A 20,025-nucleotide genomic window follows, 5' to 3' on the forward strand; every position below is an offset into this window, starting at 1 on the left:
CCTGGATGCACCACTATTTCTCAAAGGCTAAGGATTGCTATTCTCATGAGGGGGGACCTTTAAGGCAGCTCAGCTCTTTCACAGGCTTATTGTTGCTATGCAAGAATGCTCCTGTTGTGGGGAAGTATTTTATCCAGTCTCAGCCCTTATGTCTGTGTTATGAATTCATAAGTGAGATACAATATAGCAATATGCCTTTTTAAAGAGTTTCAAAATAGAAAGCCCTACTGTCACCCATGGCTGTAACAGAATAAAGACATCAAAATCTTTCTGATGATCAAACCTGCTGGTGGGGGGGAAAGACCAGTTGCCTTTCAAGCACAGAAAGCTTAACACATAGCCTGGAACATTGCAAATGGCAGGTATTCCACAGACACCTTAATGCAAAATCAGTATGTCTATGGGGAAGATACCTGTGTTGCTTTGTGTCATTTATGTATAAAAGCATTTTTCATGACTCTGAGAAAGAAGAAAAGGATAAGGTTGCAGATATACAGAAGCCCATGTATGGCACTCATAGACATTGGTTATTAAGAATTAATGAATGTTTTGTGTCCTTTGGGAAGTATGTTCTATGGTTTGTATATACAATACAAGCAGAAAATAATATCCCGTAACACAGATTATCCAAATTTCTTCAGAAAGAATCTTTGGTGAGTAAAGGGGTGTAGGCAATAAAGCCACAGAGGCTAATTATGAATTCTCTATGTTGTGCTTCTCACTGATCTCTCAGATAGTTAGCTGGCATCATGCAAAGATTTTAGCATCCCAGATCAGGAAGCAAGGCAGGAAAAGATTTAAGGCTTGAGTGTGACCTGTATTATCAATGTATAAATGGTGAGTCATGCCATGGAAGTGGCTGGAGCTATACCAAGGTTTCCAATTCTTGTGTGCTCTGTTTTCTTCAAGCTGGGATTTTGTTCTGTTCCCTTCCTCTGCAGCTACCTTCTCATGGTCAGTCTTCTCACTGAAGATTTCCTTTCTCTTGTGTATCTTGCATCATTCGTATTTCATTATCCCATATACACATATCTCTCTGTTGGAAATTGCTCTGTCCTGTCTCTTGTTACATTCCTTAGCCAGCTTATTTCATTTCTGCCTTCGTCTTCTCCTCTGCATTTTCCCACTTTTCTTTTGCAATTTTACCCTTTGTGAGCTCCTGTCCACCTAACTGCTGTGCTATACACAGCCAAACAAGACCTCCCTCTGGGAAGCTGCAAAAGCACCTCCCTCTCTCCACTGGCTGTATAGTGAGCAATGGAGATATTTAAGTTAAGAGGACTGTTTCATTGGGACCCAAAAATTTAGAAATAAGTTGGGTGACAGAATGAGTGGGATCTAATGTTTCTTCTCTTACAGCTTTTCATTATGTTTAATCCATTTACTCTTTTCCAACTGTCTTCTGTGGCTTTCTCCAGATCTTTCTCTCTAACAGTCCTTCCCTCCCATGTAAGTCTGTGACTGCGCAAACACAAAACCCCCTCTCAAACTTGGACAAATTTGAATGTCCTCACATCTACATGTAACACCTTCTATTTTAGTTCTGTTTCAGAGCTTGAGCTGTGGCCCCTTTGAAACATCAGGATACTGCATGAGGACAGAGTCTTTGCACTGTGTGCTACACTCCCTGCATCTGAAGGATAACCTGGATCCAGTAAGAGCATCTCCTAATCATCCTGAGTTCATGTAAAAGTCAGATGCAGAAGCCAAACCTTTATGTGAGCAAACATCATTTTTTCCCTTTCCCAAATGTCATCTATTTTGCCAAGTCTTATGAATGACCCAAAATCCCATGTCCATTCCCAAAGGTCTTTTTTGAGCTGCCAGTCTCTACTTTTACATCTACAGACATCTGTTTTCTCCTCCAGCATCTACTCACAGCAAAAGTTAAAACGGCAAAGGCTATCTCTAAAGTCTCCTCTCATAAGAACTCGTATGACCTGTGCTGACAAACAGCAGCTCATCACTCACTGTCCTTCTTGTTGCACACAAACCTGCTGAAGATGAGCAAGGACACCAGGAGCTCACTGCCAGCACAAGCTTCCCAGAGTAGCTGCTGGCAGCACAACTCGCTCACTGTTATCTGCACCTCATCAGTAATTTCTGAAAACACAATATTAAGAAAGTAATCTGCCACATATCAGGAAGCGTGGGAGAGGAAGATGAATTTTTATATAAATTTAGCCAAAAATTCCTCAGAACTGCTTGACTGAAGTAAGTAGGAAAGCTGACAGAGTTTATTAACCATGAGAGATTTCCCCAGTTCTTGGAAGAGAGAGCATCAGTCCTGTGCAGCATTGCATATGGCAGCTGGGGAACTGCTAGCCCCAAAAGAGTCATTTGCAGTGTGATCAGGCCAACTGTGCAACAAGCTCTGTTGTGTGGACATGAATTTAAAGCACTCAGAAACACACAGTGGACTCAGGAGTTCATAGCTTTTACCAGCCTCTACTTCTGTGTTTGCGTGTGTGTGTGTGAAATGAGAAGAGCTGTCCCTGTTGCTGGGTACGTTGCAGAGAAGATTAATCCAAACGCTTATTATTTACAGCTGTGCACAGGTATTAGAAATCAGTACTACTCCACAGATGGAGAAGGACTAGATTGTCCATTTCAGAACAGATTTTTAGCATGCCAGAGATCAAGTGCCCCTTGTTACGAGAGAGATCCCTGAAGCAGAAGTAGGGTACTCCTCTCTACCCTCATATACTTGGATGCTGAGCTCCAGCACAAGCCTGCACTGTTGTACAAAACTAGGGTCTTAATTGCTTCCTGAATGACACGTATTTCAGGAGCTCTGATTCCTTCCTCCCTTCCGTTGCAGTTCTTGTCAGAGCAAGAAATTTTCACTGGAGGCAGACTCCAGAGGGCTGTCACTCTTAAAAGGCCTTCAGTAGTCTTTGTAACTAACCAGCATTAACCAGAAGGCAAAGTGCACTCTCTAGATATGTACGATGTTAAAGGTGTCCAGGGAATTTAGGTCTGCAAGAATACATTTGGGTTATCAAACTCAGCTTTCCGCTACTGTGTATGATCCTGTTCCTGTTCTAGTGTGGCTCCTGTTTTAAAAATACTTCAGTTTCTTTAATCCTCCTAATCCCATTAAAGCTATTCCTGAGCTATAACCCCAGATGGTAAGAAAATTTCTCTTTATGTTCAGCCTAAGTCTTTCACTGCTGAATTATGCCTTTTCGTGCCACCACCACTGTCTTTTAGCTTAAATAGTTCTTCTTCGCATGGTGTATATAGGAAAGAGTTAGAGTCTCTGTCTCTAGAGGCAAACAGAAACTGGACAGTTTTAAAGAGAGACTCTCATACCAACTGCACGTGAAAGGTATTTAGACCCTTAACAGTTGGGTCTCACAGCAGTCTAACACAGGTGCCATTTGTAATTACAGCTGTCTCATGTTCTTTTGGAGGAAAGAGGGGAGGAGAAAATGCACACAAAAGAAAACAGTTGACATTGCCTGTAGTATTAGTCTCATGATTCTGCCAGATACGTTTCTATTGCTTTTGAGAAGTTCACTTTGCTCCTAGCATTCATTTCTATGCTCCAAGTAAGAAGGATTTCCGATGCCTGGGGGTAGGAATGTCTTGGCCCTCCAATGGCAGGCTGACCTGCACTGCTTTTTGTAACATGTGAGCAGAGTATTTCAGATCTGGCTACCCTGGCACAGTGTGCTCCAGCAGCATTCCCTGGTCTTCTCCATAATGAATATGAAATAGCAAGGATCAGATCTGAAGAAAAAAAAAAAGTCTCTAAAATAGGACAGAGATGGACATCCTAATAACAAAATATGCCACCATAAGAACTCCTGCTCAGCGCTTGCCTAACCTTAGCAACACTTAAACTCACTCAAAGCCTCCCTTTCTTATCAGTGGTTTCCTCAGGTGCACAGAAATATGCTGCTGCACATGACTGGGCCCTTCTTCATCCTGACACTTGATGCTTTGCTTGGGGTCTCTCTTGCCAAGCAACTAGGCAGAGCCACGCTTAAATCTTCTCAGCTCCTAAATCACTGGCTGTATTCTGCATTCCTCCAACACCCACTTGTAGGACTGGGCCCCCTCAAACAAGCATTGTGACTATTTTACTTGTAAAATACCCAGTTCTTGCCTCTTTGAATGCTAGGTGAGTGAGCCAGGTTCCCCCCTTAATTTTTCTCCCTCTTTCCAGGAATGTAGCACAACCTGCGAGGGGTCAGCTGCTCTGGGAGGACAATCTCCTCTTTGCCAGCCAGCACTGAAGCTCTGCCAGCCTGCAAAGAGAAACAGATCCAGGAGAAAAGTGAACACCGGAAAGCCTGAGACCCTGAAGTCTTGTGAGCAGTGCACTCACTTGCAGAAGGGAGGTGCCAGCCCTACTGCCTAGCCCAATCCAGTACATCATTTCAACACATTTAATTTAAGCATATGCTTACTTTCTTTGTTACTAAGAGCACTTGTATGCTACATTACCCACATCTTGCCAGATCAGCCCTGCCGTGTTATCAGAACATCTACAAAGCAGCTTTTTAAGTTTTGTTTCATCTCAAGCAACATTCAGGCCACCTAAGCCCCATGAAAATATATTCAGCCCCTTAGTTTCCTTTGTCCAATTGTTTCTGTCCTCTGGGATTTAAAGATCTTACCTTCTTAAGGCAACATCCTCCCTCAGGCCCAGAAATGTCAGTCAACCTTTCTCTCCAGCCATCTAATTGATTACTATAGTGAAGTTAAACTGAGAGCAATTATTCTCAAGATCACTACTTGTATTTTTTAGACCCAAAGAAGGGCTTATGAGATGCGAGCTTTTCTGTTTTTTCCCATAGCTATACCAGCTGGTCTAGTGAATGATGTAGACTTTGTCTCACTCATATTCTCAAACCACTGACAGCTGCAATACAGATTCATCTAAAATGCACAAGTAATTGTCAACTGCGTTTAGTAACTTTGTATGCATTTTGGAAAAGGTATATGGAAAATACGGCAACAGGAAGCTATTGTTTTGACTAGAAAATGAGAGTTGAAAGGCAGACCAGCTGCAGGTAATCAGTATCAAAAGCAACTGCCGTGTCATTTTAGAATTGGCATTTTGCAATTGGGAGATACATTTTTCTGTCCTGCCAGCTGGAGGCTCTTGGCAAAGTGGTTATGTTTTTAGAAACTAAACAAATTCATCTTTCATATTTTTTCCCCACAGTTTTGGATTTTACCTCAAGAGGTTAGATCTATAGCTTTTTATCATATCTGACTAACAAAAGACTTATTAAAAATAAAAGAGGGCACAAGAAAAATAGGAAGAAATACATGTGTTCTTCTGTATTCAGCAAATCAGCTGCTTTTTGAACAGCTAAGTGGTTCTGAATTTATTTATTTTCCAATCATGAAAATAAACAATTTTACAGTGACATACAGTTACCACTCCAGCTTATGTTCCTGTATAGAAGAGCAGAGTTTTCAGTTGTCTCATAACACTGTATATAATCAAGTACCTGGAAATAATAGTTCCAGTCCCTTGTATTTATTTACAGGGGGATCATTCTCCCTGGTCTTCTCATAAAACTCTGTGCCTCTGTCCTTAGAGAGCTCTGATTTATGATTTGAACTTGGGATATATGATTATTCATTGAGCAATATGGGATTACTTTTGGTTTCATATTTTAAATATATATATTAATGTCCCTAACATTTTCCTCTGTAGATTATACAGACACAATGATTTTCTAAAGTACTGAACTACAAGGCTTAAAGTCTAAATATATATTTGGGTTAGTGCTGCTTTGGGTTTATGGCAGCTTCTTTCAAACATGTAGATAGTTTCTCTTGATCTTTATTACAAAAAAAATTAGCCCTCTAACTTGTGTTGCGTATTGTACCCACCTGGGTGTGACTTCGTTATCCTCTTGTCACTTGTCCCACATCTGCAGCACAGCACACTTTAGCTCCAAGTCAATAAAGCACAAGCTGAAATTTGAGCACATGCTTAAAAGCAATTTAGTGATTAGAATATGCTCAAGCAAATGCTTTTATTTGCTTTATTGAACTGACCTGATGAATAGTCCAACCTCAATGTCCCAAAACATCTGTTCTCAGGAGAATTAGGTCATGTAGATTTAAAGCATTTCAGTGAAAGGAAAAAACTACAAATTTAGTCTAACCTATCACCCAGACCTGTTATTTGCTTTAGAATAATATAGACAGATTTCTGAGGATCAAAACATCTGTAAAACTACTTCACAAGTTTTTGAATTTGTAAGTTATTGTTCAGATGATCATGGTCGTTCTGCCTGACCTCAGAGCTATTGAAACAAAATCCAAATGATTTTCTATGAATTTGCAAATGAATTAAGAGGATGACGTTTCAAAAAGAGCAACATCCAGAATGTGACCTTTTCAGCTATATTGAAAACAGCATCCACTTTATGTTACCATCTATTGTGAGATTAAAATTGGACAAGCTTGGAAATTAAGAGTCTTTAAGGGCACACCCCCTAACAAGCTAGGCCTGAATTTCCTATGTCCTGTGAGCTTCAGAGCTACTCTTGAAGGGCCTATTCAAAATTGAGATATAAATACATCAAGGATATGAAGTGCTTGACCTGGTTAAGATTTGGGTAATAGCTCTTTCCTTTTTTTTCAGTTTTTCCAAGCACACTTTCTCATTGCAATAACTGCTAACTCTTTTTTTTTTATTATTATTATTTTTTTATGCAGCCTTCATAGCTGAAAAAGTGGAGGGAGAGGAGAAAGAAAATCAAGCATGCATGCTGCCTCTTCTTTGCTGGGTCATCATGGACCCCAGGACAATTTCTGTGCAATGAATACTCTCCTACAGTTCAAATCTTCAAGTCATCTTTGTCAAAAGAAAAAATTCTTCAAAGCACAGTTTCTAAAGATGTAGAATTTTACTTTCAGAACAGAAAGAAGGACATGTCTCTCATTAAGGTCTCATCTTTGAGCTTGTATTGAGTATTTCATTGCAAAATGCTGTACCATCTAAAGTGAAGCAGTATGGGTAATCACAGCCATAGCGATCCAGATCACTTCAAATTTGAATATTATATTTCCTCAGTATTTTAAAAAGTAAGACTTGTTATTTTTCATGTTCTGGAAAATTAGATATTTTAAATTTTTAGTAGTTAATATTTCTATCATCTTTTTAACATTATCTAAATTAAATCTTTTGATTAGACCATTTTGGTTTTCCAAAAGAAATACTTCAAAACTTCTGTTCTGCAAGAAATATCTGCAATTTGGCTTTTTGTTCAGATGCAGTATGACAGCTGTACTTTCACTATTTCGCAGAGAATAAGTTGCTAGAAAAATGCTTTCTGCTCTAGAAAAAGAATAGTGATAAATTTGGTAACAGGGATTCTGCATTAAGTAAATGTGGTATGAAATGGAGTTTAGAGTCCCATGAAAGAGGTCGTAATGATTCTCCTCTTAACAAGCAGAGAAGCTGTGAAATTGCAGCCTGAATTCAGTGTCCAGGAATAAGACCCAGCTGGGCAAGAGGGAGTTATGGTGTCATGATCAGCATTGCCATGCCAAGGTGATATATAGTAAGAAACCTTGTTTCTGTCAGCTTTGGAAGAAATCTTTTGCCTGCACACAGACGTAGTCAAGTTATATATGAGGAGGAAAGAGAGGGAGAGCGAGGTTAAAAATGAAGATTAAGAATTAGTATTAGACAAAAAAAGGTCTCTGAAAGCCTAATCTGCTTTTCTAAATCACTGCTAGAGCCAAGGTTTGGAGCCAAGTTGCTGAACCTTCAGTACTGTGCTGAAGCACTGTGTAATTGCTCAGGATTGCTTCACCTCACAGGTGCAGAGAAATATGCATTCATACAACTAATCCTGTCTGGGATGAGAGAGAAACATCTTCTGGGAGCTTCTGCCAGAGTGATAAATAACAGAAGTAATTTTAAAAGTGAATTAAGTGACTGATTTGTTGAAATTAATTATGTTCCAGATAAGGCAGTCCACTGTTTATTATTTTATCTATGGCTTTAATTGATGACCTATGGCATGCTTTCATGATGTCAGTGCTCCAGCTCTCAGTGCCTGTTGCACCTCTTGACTCAACAGCTCCCAAATCCTCTCAAACAATCTTTACTACAGATTTAGGGCTCTAGCTGTGTAAATAAATCACAGTAGAAGAAGTGTTCAGAGATCTATTAGATCATACATCTTGAAACAAATGAAGTGAGCTGTATTTATGGGATAAGAGATTTTATGAATCTGCAAAAGACCTGTAGAGTCTCTGAAGCTGAACTTCCCTATGATCCCCTGTGATCTTCCTTCGGGCAAGAGGGCTCATATGGACTTGGGGTGTAGGAACAGAGAAAAGTTAACTGACTAGTGAGGCTATATGACCTATTTATGCCAAAATCTGTGTAAAGATGTTGAGATACAGTGTCCAGAAAGCAGGAAGGATGCTGAAAAATTAGATCAGATTCATGAAGAGACAAGAAAATTATCTAAAGATGTAAAGCATGACTTCTAATGAAAGATTCAAAGAGTTTAATCAAACTAGGTTATCAAAAAATGTCAAGAAACGACTTCTTTTCAGTCATCTCCTGGTCATCTTCACTGGGATCAGAAACAGGGGTTCTTCAGCCTAGCAGATGAAAGTGTAGCAAGATCAAATAGCTGAGAGCTGAAAAGCTACTCCAATTCAGATGTGAAATGAAGTTTGGATTGTTAAAATGAGAGCAATTTATGACTGGAAAAACATATCCTGGAAAATTTTAAACCAGGACTGATGAGTGTGTAGAAGAGATGATCTCGTTCAAACAGGAATTAGCCTAACTTTGTTGTGCAAGGGATGAACTGTATGATTGCTATGATACCTTCTGAGCTAAGAAACTAGGAACCCTCCCCCTCCTACCCCTGAAAATAAAGTCTTTATTCTTAACCAGCTTGATTCCACATAGAGCTGACTGAGCCAACAAAAGCTTGATACTGTATAGGCACTGGGTGTTTATCTTAGACTGCTTGTCTGTTTTCCCTCACTGGCTGATCAAGGAGAGAACATCTCCAGCAGGTGACTCATTTCACACTAAAACAGGTAGGAGGAATTGTCCCGCAGAAGTGTTTCACTCCCTGACTACAGGGGCCTAACTGACAGGCTTAGAATAGCCATCTTGCTTTCAAATGACTGAGTTTAAGTGAGATGAATGGTAGTGTCTGCTCTCAATATCCCATATCAGTGGAATTTTTAGACTGCACATTTTTTGAGACAAAAAGAGGGCCTTAATATATAGAAGCATAATACAATCATAAAGGAGCTTTAACTCCAGAGATAATGTTCTGAGGCATTATCAAATTTAAATGACACAAGGTTTTTATAGCTTCTTGTGCTATTAAGTTACACATCTCTCTACTATTACTCTGGGATGTCTCATTAACTTCAGCAGAGCTGTACAATGTAGTTAAGGGAAATCTTCTGTGGAAATATTTTACCTTAATTTTCTTGAACCAAGTCTTTTCTTTAAACAGCTGAGATTGTCTTCACTGGAAGTTTTTCCCTGAGAAAAGAATACAGGATTATTTAGCTTAGTTATGCTGTAATTCTTACAAGGAAATTTTTTTCCCCCTTCAGAACTGTTAAATAATTCTTAGTTGTATCTTAGATCTTGAAAACATGCAGAGCAGTATGGACTACATAATGAGTTCCATTAATGTGGGCAAGCAGGGACAAATCTTGGTACAAGTTTCAGAGAAAGCAAAATAAATAATAGATAAAATGCATCTGCTTTGTTGTGACCTTTAACAATAATGTTACTCAAGACCTTTCTCAGAATTAAGACAATGCAAAGACAGAGGGAAATGCTAATTTTGTTGGTCTATAACCTTAGGAACAGACTTAAGCCTGCTTACTGTCCTAACTTTGCTTGCATTCTGCCTGTGAAGAGGTGATCAGTTAGGAACTTAGTTTAAAGGACATTTAATTAAATATCATTGAAGAAGTGCAACAGCCTATTGGGGGGAGGGGGGAGAGAGGGTGTTTTGTATTTTTTAAGCAGTCCTTCACCTTAGGTTCATTGGTTTCAATCTAGACAGTGTTTGTCTAAATAAATGATGGTCACTACTATTTTCTCACTCTTTTGTGACTCTTGATTACCCGTGTGAAAAAAATTCTTGGATTTCATCTATTTCCAAAAAGGATAGATCCTAACAAGAGTTGATGATTGCAGTAAGAAAGCCAACTGCTACATGAATCTGGAAACAGCACTCTGCCACTGATGCAGCTTTTTCTTGGCAATGCTCAGGGCATCTTTGCAGAGAAGCCAAAAGAAATTTGCAAAATCCCAGTCTCTCTCTACTTTGTCAATAGATAGAGGATTCTACTTTTTGTGAATTCCAAACTGACTTTTTCACGGACACTTTAAAAATAACAGTGACTGTGCATTTCTGTTCTGTATACTCATTATGTTGAAATTGTTTCACTCCTTTGCCCAACACCTAATATTTACTCTTCTGTGAACTGTACTTAAAAGACTTTAAAAGTGACATGAAATACTGTTTGTTGTAGCCCTCAAATAGATGCTCCAAGGATACTACCCAAAATACAGATTGGAACTTCTACTTATTTTTCAGACCCTAGAGAGTTTATCTCTAAATACTTGACCTTTTGTGGTGTCCCAGATGCCCCTGGCTGGGTCTGCAGTTACTGCAGTGCCTTGCTGAAACACAGAGTGGCTTTATTTTAAAAAAAGAATAAAATCAACTTCAAAAAATTGTTTGTAAAATGGTTACCTGGCTCCCCAAGCAGGTGTTGTGCAATGGACTTCATGTTCTGCATTGATCTCTTCAGCTACTGCAGATCAGTCTGTGCCCTCAGCCTTTGCCCTCTCAAAATCATGTCTCAGGCATCTAAGATATATATTTTTAACTTATCTATCTGAGATAGAGGTTTCATGTTAATGTTACTAGAGTATGATTTTGTCTCTCCATTGTGGCAGCTCGAGCATAAACACTGTCATATAATGAGCAAGGACAGTCTAAGGCCAGAGCTGTACAAGAGCCAAAGCCTGCATGAAGATAGCTTATTCAGGATGAGGATTTTAACATCTGCCAAGTATCACTGTTTAGGGCCAACATTACTGTACATAGGAAGAGGCAGCAACAAGTCTGACATCAGGTTATAAAGTCCTCTGTGTATATGATATACCCACTTCCCACTGTGTACTAAAATATTTGACAGTTGTGCAAAAACTGAATGGTAAAGTAAATGAATTTTTCTGTGTGTTGCAGAACTACAACCTGCTCTCTTTAATGAACAGCTGAAAGCTTAAATATTTATAAAACATCATTATGGAAGTGTGGCTAGAGGTTTCACAGTTAAATCAATTTTATTCTTAAAGTAAAGATTCAACTGACTTGTTATGTGTGAATAACACAGTGTATTCACATGCAAATTATAGCACTTATTCTTTCAGTACATAATCCATTTCCACTGTTTACAAATGAACTAGTTAATTAATGTTAAGAGTTAGCATTTCCCTAAGAAACTTAGGGCCCTGTGTCATCAAATTATTTATTTCCTGTGCAAGCTCACTGTTTAAATAACGTTGTCTCATCCCTCATTCCTAGATAACTACATTCATTGCAATACTATATATAAGATTACTTTGAACTATCTTTTAAAACAAGTCTTTTCTTTTGGTCTTTTTTAAGATTAAAGTTTTATTTTTGGCAGGAGCTGAAAAATAAAATAATCTTCTTCTTTTAAAAGAAGTGACTAAAATAACGGTTTGAAATATCTTCCCTCTCCTTTCAAGGGCAATAGAATCAGACCACAGTGGCCCTTTGCTGATGCTTCTGTTGATCACAGAAGATTTGAACCGGACCATTAGTTTTGGGTACCTTTTTGCGATGTATCTAAGTAAAGTCACCTAAATTTTTAAATTAAACATGAGTCTGGGTATTGTGAGCAATGGGCATTTTCATACTAATAGAAATAAGTGCTATCACTTTGGACCTGAGGGACAATCTAAGCTTGACTTCCACATGACTGATGTACTTTACTTAGGAGCCTACCTGGCCTAGCTGCCCTTTATAGTTAATGAAAATAGATGGATATCTTCAGATATCAGATCTGTGTGTTCCAATATGTAATTACACTCACAGTTAGAGGATCTCTTTTCTTGTTGGAAGGTTAATTTGTCTAACTTTAATTTACAGCCTTGGATCTTATTTTACTTTTCTTTTCAAGGTTAAAAAGCTCTCTGGTATTTTTTTCTATATGTATGCACCTACTGCAAATACTCAAGCCATCTCTTAGCTATGTCTTCAGTGAACTGAAAAAAAGATCTTCTCAAATCTTCAGAAATTTGATGTCCGTGAAATGTGAAAACAAATCAGTTCTTACCATTGCTGTGTGCAAAGCTAAAATCATTTCCCTATTTCTGTATGCTATATATATTTTTTTCCTAAAAACATATTCCAAGGATTATGTTGGATTTTTACAACAGTGTTACAAGTGAGCACTCATAATGAGATTCAACACTCTATAACTACACTCAGTTTTGCTCAAGATAAACTCATGTGTTTATATGACATTGCAGAGTTGACACAGTTTACTGCTTTTTGTTCCTGAGATAGTTCTTTTGAAACTAGCTCAAATATATCTTCACAACATTGCACCATTTTAGAAATCCATGGGTTTAGGACACGTATTTCCCTCATGCAGGCACAATCTGTGATCTTTGTTCTCACAACACCATGTTTTCAGTGGTGTTAAAACAGATTTCACTGGACTGAGACCATTAACTAAGTGGTTCAGATTACAATGCAAGAGTGACTAGCTCTCTTTGTTGTTTACTATTTTACCAACCCCTGTGCCACATGAAACCAGTCATGCAAATGCTGTGTAGCTTTGATGGAATTAAACCTGGCGGTAATTTGGTTGCATCTAATTTGAGTAATTCTGGACATACTTCTAGCAGCAATGATGTTCCGTAGGAATGCTATGGCAACGTCAAAATGTTGGCTGGCTAGCAGACTTACTGCATCCTGTGCATGATCCGTGAATAAACAGAGGAATTTAGTTCCCAGAGTGTCAGTCTGGCACATTTCACAAGCACTACATTCACATACCAAAAAAAAAAAGAAAAAAGAAAAGAAAAGAAAAGAAAAGATCCAGTCATACAGAGAAAGTGCTATAGTGACTGAGTGATAAATTTCCTACTGCTAATCCTTGTATATACTAAATTTAAGAAGCTACGAATAAATCATTAATGCTTAATTAAGAGGGAAAATATGCTTCATATTTTTTATTATTTTTCTTCTTATCTGCTTTTCTTTGTTCATGCTACTGTTTGTTTTTCTATCTCTTTGCTTTTCTACAGGCATGTTAATATGGTCTTTTTCAGTTAGATGTGATCTCTCTTTCAACCAAAGGCCAGAGATACAGTTAGTGAAGTATCAGATCTGAGCCAAAAAGCTCAAAAGGGATATTAGACTGGGGTTCAGGACATAGTAACATATTCATATTTCTTCTAGTCTGCTGAAAATGGGAGCACAGGACTGTTTTTACACTCCAAGTTGGCTGTGTAGTGATTTCCATTCCCCCAAAGTAAACGTAAGCTATATGTCCAGCTATTTGTCTCTCCCATTCTCCATACCTTAAAAAAGAGAATGAAATGACAGCTACAGTATTAAAGTGCTTTTTCAGACAACACGTAGAAATAATGGCATGAGAGTCAGGTAGAGCTTACTCCATTAACAGCGAGAGTTGCAGGCTGTCTAGTCACTCCATGTTTCCATGTTTGGAAAGCTTCTCTCACTGAGGATGGATGTTTTAGGACAGTTTCTAATCTTGATTGAAACTTCCAAGGGAAGTTTTCTATTATTCCAATAGTTTATCACCTTCACTGTTAAAATGTTGTGACTACCTTGAATCCAGTTTTGTCTTTTAGCTATTTGAGCTTGTGGAAACTTAAACTGTCTTCATATTGCTGCATTTCTGTTTGTTCTTTATTTCATGGACGTGACCATTATTCTTGAAGCTTCTTTTTGGCATACATAGGTAGAGTTGCCTGAACTGTACACATTGAAGTATGTTCAAAACTATCAGTATCTGAACACTACCCTACTCAGAAGAGAAATCTTGGGGTTTATCAAAGATGATAGTTTCACAAAAAACATCAGCTCCACACTCAGTAACAGTCAAAAAAGCAACCCAGCTGCTAGAAATTATTAGGAAAGAAATACAAAACAAAATGGAAAATATCCTATTGCTGCTGTGTAAGTCAGATGAGTAGGCAGGGACTACTCTTCAGTGTGGAAAAGAGATAGTTTAAGTGGGACACACTGGAAGTCTCCAAAATCCTTAGCAGTGTGGTAAAGGTGGATAGGCATTAATTGTTTGCTGTCTCTTCCACACCAAGAAATCTAGCTTTGAAACTCACATGAACTGGGTTCAAAAACCAAGAAAAAGAGGTGATTCTTCATGCAACAGGCAGTAGAAAAGTGAATCTCCTCTTCAAAGGAGTTGTGGATGCAAGTTTACGTGGGTTCCGGAGAAAAGGGGACGAGTAATTAGAAGCAAGATTTGTCGGGCTCACTAAATTGACAAACTACATCAGGCTCAGGAAATATTGAAGATAAAATCAGCTGAAGACTGAGAAACCATAAGGCAAAAATCTACCTACAACAGGCTAACTGCACCCTCTGCCAAAACCAGTGTAGTCATTCTTATGTTTGATCCTTTCCTCTTTCTTATGGTTCCTCTTTATACCCTCTCCAACTGAAAACATTGGAATGTTGAAAACATTGGAAACCTTCCTGTTTATTTGCTTTTTTTTTTTTTTTTTGGTTCTGATCTTCACTTAAAACCTTTGGATAAAAGTTGACATATAAAACTAATGTCATGCTAGAAACAGCATAATTATCATGAATGCCAAATGTCTGAATTAGAACAAGCTGACATTCATTATAAAGCGTCTCAAAGATTAATGAAGCTTAAGGAAAGAAGATGTTACTTTTTGAACTGATTAAAAAATAATAAGTTTGGCTATATGTACAAGTGTGGCTTAAGTCCAGCATGCCACAGACACAACACATTCACCAGGTAAAGTCTGTTCTTGTTGAACAAAAATTGATAACTCAACTCTGCACAAGGTTAAAGATTGTATTTTAATCACAGACTGAAACATAATGGTTTACAAAACTGATGGTTAGATTTAAAACCAACCACGTACATCTTTCTGTGGGAATATTCCCCCCACACTCTAGCAGATTAGGGGTTCAAGTGAAGAACAGAGCTGTTCATGTTTGCCTTTGGGACTGAACAGTGATTTCCAGGATGATGACTGATGCTTCAAGAATTCACCTAAGATGGTTGTCGCTATATTTCATTTACCCAGCTGGAAGTGGCTTGTTCTAGGGAACTCTGCTGGATTCATCAGAAATTCCAACCATCTTGCAGCTTTCTGTCCAGAGCCTTCTCTGCAGCTCCTCATCATATGTTACTTCAGCTGATTTTGTCCTTTCCTCATTGTAAAGGTAGCAGCCACCAACTCCTTCCACCTCAGGTGATACTGCTGCATAGATGGTTGTAGAGGCTCCTTCCTCTGCAGTCTGCAGAAAACAAAAATAAATTCGGGTGAGACAGGTACAATACAAGAATTACATTTCACTGTAGGACCTTAGCAATGACAATCAGTTTCCCTAGTTTTGCATCACACTTGTGCTCCCTATGCAAACCTCAAGATGGCAATGATAAAAATGCCACCTATCCAACTGTCTGAGCACAGTCCATTTTTAGAAAAGTACTATTTTGAGATATCTTAAACCCACAGAACTGGTATGTGGAAAGTTCTGGTTCATTTTCTTGAGAGCTAGTCAGATAAACCATACAAAGTAATTGATTTATTTTTCACAGTTAGAGCTAGTAAACCCAAAAGCAAACACATAAATTAATCACAGTGTAATTATTCATTTTGCAAGGATAAAAGGCTCTGTACTCTGTTTGAAGAAGACGAAGGTTTAGGCTGTACGTGTAATGTGCTCATTGTAACAGTATGATATGAGCAAAGGACCATGAAATCCATGACAGCAAATTAAGATTCTGCAGTTCAATCCAAGCAGGTAGGTAAACCAGGAAATTGCATTTTACACAGGGCATAATTATCAGGGTTCTGCAGTGTCTTAAAGCAAAATGGTTAAAGTTTTATAATGTATGATATAACATGAATATTAAACGAAAATGAATAAATGAATAGCTGAGAGTCATAATTCCTTTCATCCTGGGGATATCCAAAACATTTCTATTTTGCATTTAGAAGTACCACACAGCTACCACTGAAATTATGCCAATGGAATATTTTTTTCTTTCATTGAAGGACATATTTGCAATACAACATTTGATATGTTTTGTCTTTATCAGTGATATAATTGTGATCAATGTCTACTAGATAATAATGTGTCATTTTACAATCTTTGCAATATCATTCTGTGAGTCATTAACAGTAAAATGCTGTTCACAGCTTTGTCTGCTGCACTTGACAGGATGTCTTTTCCTGAAGAACTCATTTGATGAATGAGACAGTATCGAATAGGTTACTCAATGCCTAATTAAAAAAAAAAAAAAAAAAGTAATTTGAAGCTTTTTTTGACAAGGTTGACCGAATTTTAAAAAGAAACAACTAAGTCTTCTATTTTACCACTGTACAATAAAGTACACTGTACGACACAGTATATTAGGAATCATTAATTTATTTGATGCATCCGGCACTTGGCAAATCTCTGCTTCCTACAGATAAATCAGAGCCATGTCAAATCACACGATAAGGTACTGTGAGCCAAGTAGAGTGCTTGCGGCAGCTGGGCAGAGCAGAGCACCCCCGGGGCACTGCGAGCCGCTGCCCTTCAGCACAGCGCGAGAAGCCAGGTCTAGTGGGGAGCTGGGGACTCACATCCCCAGCCCTGCAGCAAAACCCTGCAGATCACCCTTTGCCGCCACTGCCTCAGGTAATTAAAAGGGAAAAGATTACTAGTAATATTTACGCAAACGCCTGACCTTGAATTCAATTGTAAAAGTTGCAAAAATAATCAGAAAAAAATAATGCAAATGATTTACCAATTTACCATGAAAAGCTTTAGTTTCTACAATAGAAAAACCTCTGCGTTCTAGGTCCATTCCTCGAAACATGAATTACTGAAGCAGCAGCTTGCCCCCACTGAAGCACTTACATGCACAGAGTTCCATTATGTTCTAATATGAATGCTCCACTGGTTACATGTTAAGTCCCTGTCCAAATGTGTTAAAGCTGAAGGAAAAACTACTGATGCCAATATTCTGCAAAGCAAGGTAATACCATTATTCCCACAATGGCCATAGAATAGTCAGCTTTTATTACCAGTTACCACACAAAGACAGCATTTCCTATTCCAAATACTGTCTAAAGAAATATGATAGTAAAAATATCAAAATATCAGCCAGTATGTTATAAAAAAAAAAAATCAGGCCCAGGTAACTTTGGGAATATTTCTTTATTTTTAAGAAGATAACTATACTGTGAGAAACTATCTGAAAAAGCAAAATGCCTACACAAGTACTTCTTTACCTTACTTTACTACTATTACTTTACCCTACTTTATTTTATGAAAAACAGTGCTATTCACATCCACTATATTATTTAAGCAACATAAAGCTATGTGCTTTGCAGGATCACAATGACTCCAAAGCTTCTTTCTCAACTAAATATGTTCTTATAGTGGCTGTATCATTATCAGTTATGATGTAATATAAAATATCATAATACTGTAAAGTAGAAGAGCAATGAGCAATATGAAGCATTCATATTTTATACAATTTATTCTGTCTGACTGAAAGAAGGAAATAGTTTCTAAGGTACTGCTGTGCTTTAATTAATAATCTAGTGATACAGTTGAACTATTATCTCATGTGATGGTTCACTGGACATTACGTTCCTAAGTTCAACAGCTCTGGCACATGCAAGTATTAATGAAACATGTCAATGACTCCCACATCGTAATGACAACAGCCCATAACTAAAATGCTTAAAAAAAAATTGTGAGGGTCTGCAGGTGGACTTTGTGAGATTGTAGTCTTTGTCCTTACGAGCAAGTCCCTCTACAATCTCAGAGACTGGACTATACAGACGTTCCTACAGCATCAGAAACATTATATGCAATTGATAATTTGATGGGAAGGATCTCCCAAGATATTCAGAGCTTACCAGGATTTCTATTTTTTGATATGTCAAGTTCCACACGAGAAGGGGATCTATTCAAAATAATATCAATTACGTTAAATAAATACTATACGAGTTGAAAGTCAGTTATTGGTATTATTCATGCTGCTCCAGTGGATCTTTACCAAATAATTTTATACAGCAAATTGTTTCTCATTCTTTGATATAAAGAAAATATAGGGCAGGCTCAGACAATAATCAATGTGTTTAGATGACCAACCTGTGATAAGCCTTACAAATATAGTGAAACAGTCAGTATCCGTTAAAGTCAACTCATGTAAATTTTCACAAGATCTTTGCTTTTCATCCTGTGCAACATATCTAACATGCTGAGTATAAGGTTCAATGCATATTTCCAATAAACATGAGTCTCATGCACTGTGCTAGGAATGTTCTACCACCTCTTGCTAAAAGCGATAATCTAAACACATAGGGGAAAAAAATAATACTATAATACATTAAATAATTAGTGTATACAAATTTAAGTTAAAGCAAAACAATTTTTCCTGTGTAAAGGGGAGCAAAGATGCATATGTATAATTAATTGTCTTATCCCATCTTCTGAGTGCTTAATTAATGCCAAAAGCTTTAATATTCCCTTACTTGAGGATGTCTTCATTGTTTTGGCATGTTTTGTGTGTTCTAAATGAAAGGAAAAAGGAAACCCTATGCCAGCCCCAGCCATCTGGAGGCACCCACCCATTTTCAGAGGCTGGAAGAAGGGGGTGCATATGCTGTGGTTCTTCCTCTGGACCATGCCCACATCTACTGTGAAAACACACTACATCCACTTGCCCATGCACAATTAGTCAGACTCTTTCCTGAAGTGTTAGATCTATTCCAAGCACATAGATGAACTTCAACACACACACACTCATGTCCTGCCTGCATCCTGCTGTCTACTGGAGCCTGTGGCGCATTTGGGAAGGAAGAAGCTTGAAACAGGTTGCAACCACTGGAGCAATACACAGATATCTCAGGCAGGGAGCAGGATTAATTGTTCTGGTGGCTCCAGCTCCATTCCTGGTTGCTCTCTTTTCTGGGATCCCATAGCTCTTCCTTCTATCATGTGGCTGAACTTGTGGCCATCAAATGGTGAGGGGGAACCCTAAAGCCCTTGGAGAAGAAAATGGCAGCAAGCAGGAGACTACTGCCAAAGCAAAGTACCCATTCCTTGATGCTCACGGTCCCCTAGGAAGAAGAGCTTCTGAGGGCAGGCCAGAGAAATTGCCAGCTACTGTTGCATACTGTGAGCTAAAAAATTCCAGGATGTTTGTCATGATGCTCTGTACAAACAGGACAGTGTTTCAGTCTTTGTGACTTTGAAGTATTGTACCAAAAGTTACAGGTAGACAGGCAGCAATGGTAAGTATCATTCCAATCACAAGGGATACACTACATATTGCCAGATTAAATAAAAAGGAGTAACAGAATAGTATACATTACATATAGGATCAGTAGCATCTTGTTCATGACTTGGTTAGACTTCTTGTCCTAAGAGGGATTCCTATAAAATGCACAATGGTTCTTCAGCTTATGGTTCCCAACTTATTTGTGCTGAGCTTTTGGTTTTTTTTAAATTGGATTTTTGTTTCCAAATCATTATATTATTAGCATCCAACTGACTATATTTAATACCTTTGCCATGGTCAAGGAAAACTGATTTCTGTTTATTTGACTTTTTTCCTAATGAAATTCTGCATCTGTAATTCCTTTTGTTTGTTACAGTATTGACCATGCCTTTTACTTTTACATTTTCTTGCAATTAACTATTTGTTTACAGTATCCTTTAACATCAAATAAGGGTCTGATTGAATTTA

At 38.0% G+C, this 20,025-nt stretch overlaps 1 protein-coding gene across 3 annotated transcripts in view; it reads right to left on the reverse strand.

Moving 5' to 3' along the window:
* Positions 1–15,103: 15,103 nt before the first annotated feature.
* DHRSX (dehydrogenase/reductase X-linked) overlaps positions 15,104–20,025 on the reverse strand; it is a 175,426-nt gene continuing 170,504 nt past the window's right edge. For all 3 annotated transcript variants that reach the window (XM_067296052.1, XM_067296045.1, XM_067296061.1), the window contains one exon: positions 15,104–15,566. In XM_067296052.1, coding sequence (XP_067152153.1) covers positions 15,369–15,566 — 198 coding nt within the window. In that variant the 3' untranslated portion in view covers positions 15,104–15,368. The remainder of the gene's footprint in view (positions 15,567–20,025) is intronic.

Source organism: Apteryx mantelli, chromosome 1 (assembly GCF_036417845.1).
Source record: "Apteryx mantelli isolate bAptMan1 chromosome 1, bAptMan1.hap1, whole genome shotgun sequence".
NCBI lineage: Eukaryota > Metazoa > Chordata > Aves > Apterygiformes > Apterygidae > Apteryx > Apteryx mantelli.